The sequence below is a fragment of the Corapipo altera genome, unplaced genomic scaffold (assembly GCF_003945725.1).
Source record: "Corapipo altera isolate COAL_440 unplaced genomic scaffold, ASM394572v1 60675, whole genome shotgun sequence".
NCBI classification, from domain to species: Eukaryota; Metazoa; Chordata; class Aves; order Passeriformes; family Pipridae; genus Corapipo; species Corapipo altera.
Window position 1 is genome coordinate 1543 of NW_020886302.1, and position 3136 is coordinate 4678.

At 48.9% G+C, this 3136-nt stretch overlaps 1 protein-coding gene across 1 annotated transcript in view; it reads right to left on the reverse strand.

Annotated features, from left to right (window-relative positions):
- The window catches only part of LOC113941128 (FACT complex subunit SPT16-like), a gene marked incomplete at both ends in the record, with an annotated part of 6590 nt that overhangs the window by 1437 nt on the left and 2017 nt on the right, over nucleotides 1-3136 (reverse strand). Inside the window, 3 exons of the mRNA XM_027632285.1 lie at nucleotides 13-103; nucleotides 888-1060; nucleotides 2001-2152. Coding sequence (XP_027488086.1) covers nucleotides 13-103; nucleotides 888-1060; nucleotides 2001-2152 — 416 coding nt within the window. The remainder of the gene's footprint in view (nucleotides 1-12; nucleotides 104-887; nucleotides 1061-2000; nucleotides 2153-3136) is intronic.

Below are 3136 nucleotides of genomic sequence, written 5' to 3' on the forward strand. Positions count from 1 at the left end.
CGCGTCTCTGACCCCAAATTCTTGGTGATTTTGGGCAATAATTCGGGTTTCTGTTTCTTCACCACGTCCATCACGGCCCCGTAGACGTCGCACAGTTTGGCCCCTGTTTGGGGTGGGGGGACAAAGGGGGGATTTGGGGTCACCCCAAAGGGTCCCAGGGGGGGTTTTGGGGTCCCAGGGGGGTCTCTGCGCAATTTTGGGAGTCTCAGGGGGGTTTTGGGGGGGTTTGGGGGGTTTTTTTGGGGGGGTTCCAGAGATTTTTTGGGGGGGGTTAAGGGGTTTTTTGGAGTTTCAGGGAGTTTTTGGGGTGGTTTTGGGGGATCCCAGAGGGATTTTGAGGGTGGTTTTGGGGGTCCCAGGGAAGTTTTGGGGTGGTTTGGGGAGTTTTTGGGTGTCCCAGGGCTGGTTTTGGGGTGTTTTTGGGGCTGATTTTGGGGTGTTTTGAGGTTGGTTTTGGGGCTGGTTTTGGGGTGGTTTTGAGGTGGTTTTGGGGCTGGTTTTGGGGTAGTTCTGAGGGATTTTTTGGGGCTGGTTTTGGGGTAATTTTGGGATGATTTTTGATCGATTTTGGGGCTGGTTTTGGGGTAATTTTGGGGTTGATTTTGGGGTGTTTTTGGGGTTGTTTTTGGGGCGGTTTTGGGGTTGTTTTTGGGGTGATTTTGGGATGATTTTTGATCGATTTTGGGGTTGGTTTTGGGGTAATTCTGGGGCTGGTTTTGGGGTGATTTTGGGGTATTTTTGGGTGTTTCTAGAGGATTTTTGGGGTGGTTTGGGCTGGTTTTGGGGTATTTTGGGGTGGTTTTGGGGTATTTTGGGGGTGTTTTTGGGGGTTTTTGGGGTCCCCGAAGCCGTTTTTGGGGTGATTTTGGCCGTTTTTGGGGTCTGACCGTGTCTCATCTCGCGGATGAGCAGCTCCTGCAGCTGCAGCAGGAACGAGTAGTGGTCCTGCATCTCCTGGGGGGGATCCACCATGAGGGTCCGGACCAGGTTGGAGCAGTAGGACTTGTAGCGGATGCCCATGGAGCAGGTGATGGCCCCGAAGTGCATGTGGGACTTGTCGCTGAGGAAACGGGGACAAAACGCGGGATTTTGGTTAAAAACGGGGAAAAACGGGAAAAAACGAGGAAAAAAATGGGAGTTTGGGGGCGAAACTGGGGGGAAAAGGGGATAAAAGGGTCCCCCTGGAGCAGGGGATGGCCCCAAAGGGCTCATGGGACTCATCACTGAGAAAATGAGGAGAAAACGGGGGGTTTTGGTTAAAAATGGGAAAAAGGGGGGAAAACGGAAAAAAAGCGGGATATGAGAGGGAGTTGGGGGGAAAAAGGGGATAAAAAGGGATAAAAAGGGATAAAAAGGGATAAAAGGGTCCCCCAGGAGCAGGGGATGGCCCCGAAGTGCACGTGAGACTTGTCACTGTGGAAATGGGGAGACAATGTGGGATTTTGGTTAAAAACGGGGAAAAAGAGAGAAAAAATGGGGTTTTGGGGGTGAAAAATGGGAGAGAAGGGGACAAAAGGGATTTAGTGCCACTAGGGTCGTTTTTGGGGCGAAAAATGCCAATTTCAATGACACATAACCCATTTTTGGGGTGGAAAGCAGCGATTTTGGCAACATGACAGGGAGCCCATTTTTGGGTGTAAAAGCGGGGATTTTGGGTGTGTCCCTCACCTGACAATACTGAACTTGAGGCTGCAGCTGCCCCATCATCTGGATGATGGGGGGGTAACACATCCCAGTGACACAGAACCCATTTTTGGGGTGAAAAGCGCCATTTTTGGCGATATGACACGGAGCCCATTTTTGGGTGCAAAAGTGCAGATTTTGGGTGTGTCCCTCACCTGACAACGCTGAACTTGAGGCTGCAGCTGCCCCTGCTCTGGATGATGGGGGGGGCAGCACATCCCAGTGACACAGAACCCATTTTTGGGGCGGAAAGCGGCGATTTTGACGGAGCCGATTTTTGGGTGTAAAAGCGTGGATTTTGGGGCTCTCTCCCTCACCTGACAACGCTGAACTTGAGGCTGTAGTTGCCCCCGCTCTGGATGATGGGGGGGTAGCACATCTCCACGGCCGACGGGTCGGCCCCGCCCAGGAACTTCTTCTCCTCGATGGCCTTTTCCACGGCCTCGGCCAGTTTGCTGTGACGGACCTTCTGCAATTTTGGGGGGGGAAAAAGGGGTGATGTCATCGTGACGTCATCATGGCGTCATCATGGCATCATCATGACGTCATCACGGCATCTTAGGGACGTCACCCAGGCAAAAAAAAACCCCCGGTTCGGGGACAAAAACGCTCATTTCAGGCTCAAAACGCTCATTTTTGGGGTTGGTTTGTCACCAAAATCCCCCCCAAATTTTTACTGACGCCCCCCAAGTTTTTACTCACAGTCTCCTGGTTTTTTACCAAAGTCCCACTAAAGTTTTAAAAAAAACCACCCTGGTTTTTTACCAAAGTCCCACTAAAGTTTTAAAAAAAAAACCCTGATTTTTTACCAAAGTCCCACTAAAGTTTTAGCAAAAACCACCCCAATTTTTTACCAAAACACGTCCAATTTCGTATCAAAACCCCCCCAAGTTTTACCCACCCCCCCCCCCGGATTTTTTACCAACTCTCTCCTGAATTTTTACCAAACCCACCAATTTTTTACCCAAAGGCCCCTGGATTTTTACTAAAATCTGTCCGATTTTTTCACCGAAATGCTCCTAATTTTTTACCAAAACCACCCTGATTTTTTACCAAATCCCACAATTTTTTTACCAATCCCTCAGAATTTTTACCAAAATCTGATTTTTTTTACCAGAACACGTCTCATTTTTGACCAAAACCTCCCCAAATTTTCACCAAAACCTCCCTGATTTTTTACCAAAACACATCCACTTTTTTTTCCAAACCCTCCCTGAATTTTTACCAAATCTCCTCCTTTTTTTACCAAAACCCCCCTGATTTTTTACCAACCTCCCCACCAAGTTTTTACCAAAACCACCCCGTGTTTTACCAACCCCCCCCAAAATTTTTACCAACCCCCTCGATTTTTTACCAAAAGCCTCCTGATTTTTTACCAAAACCTCCCTAATTTTTCTACCAAAACCCCTCTGATTTTTTAACAACTCCCTCCTGAGTTTTACCAAACCCCCCC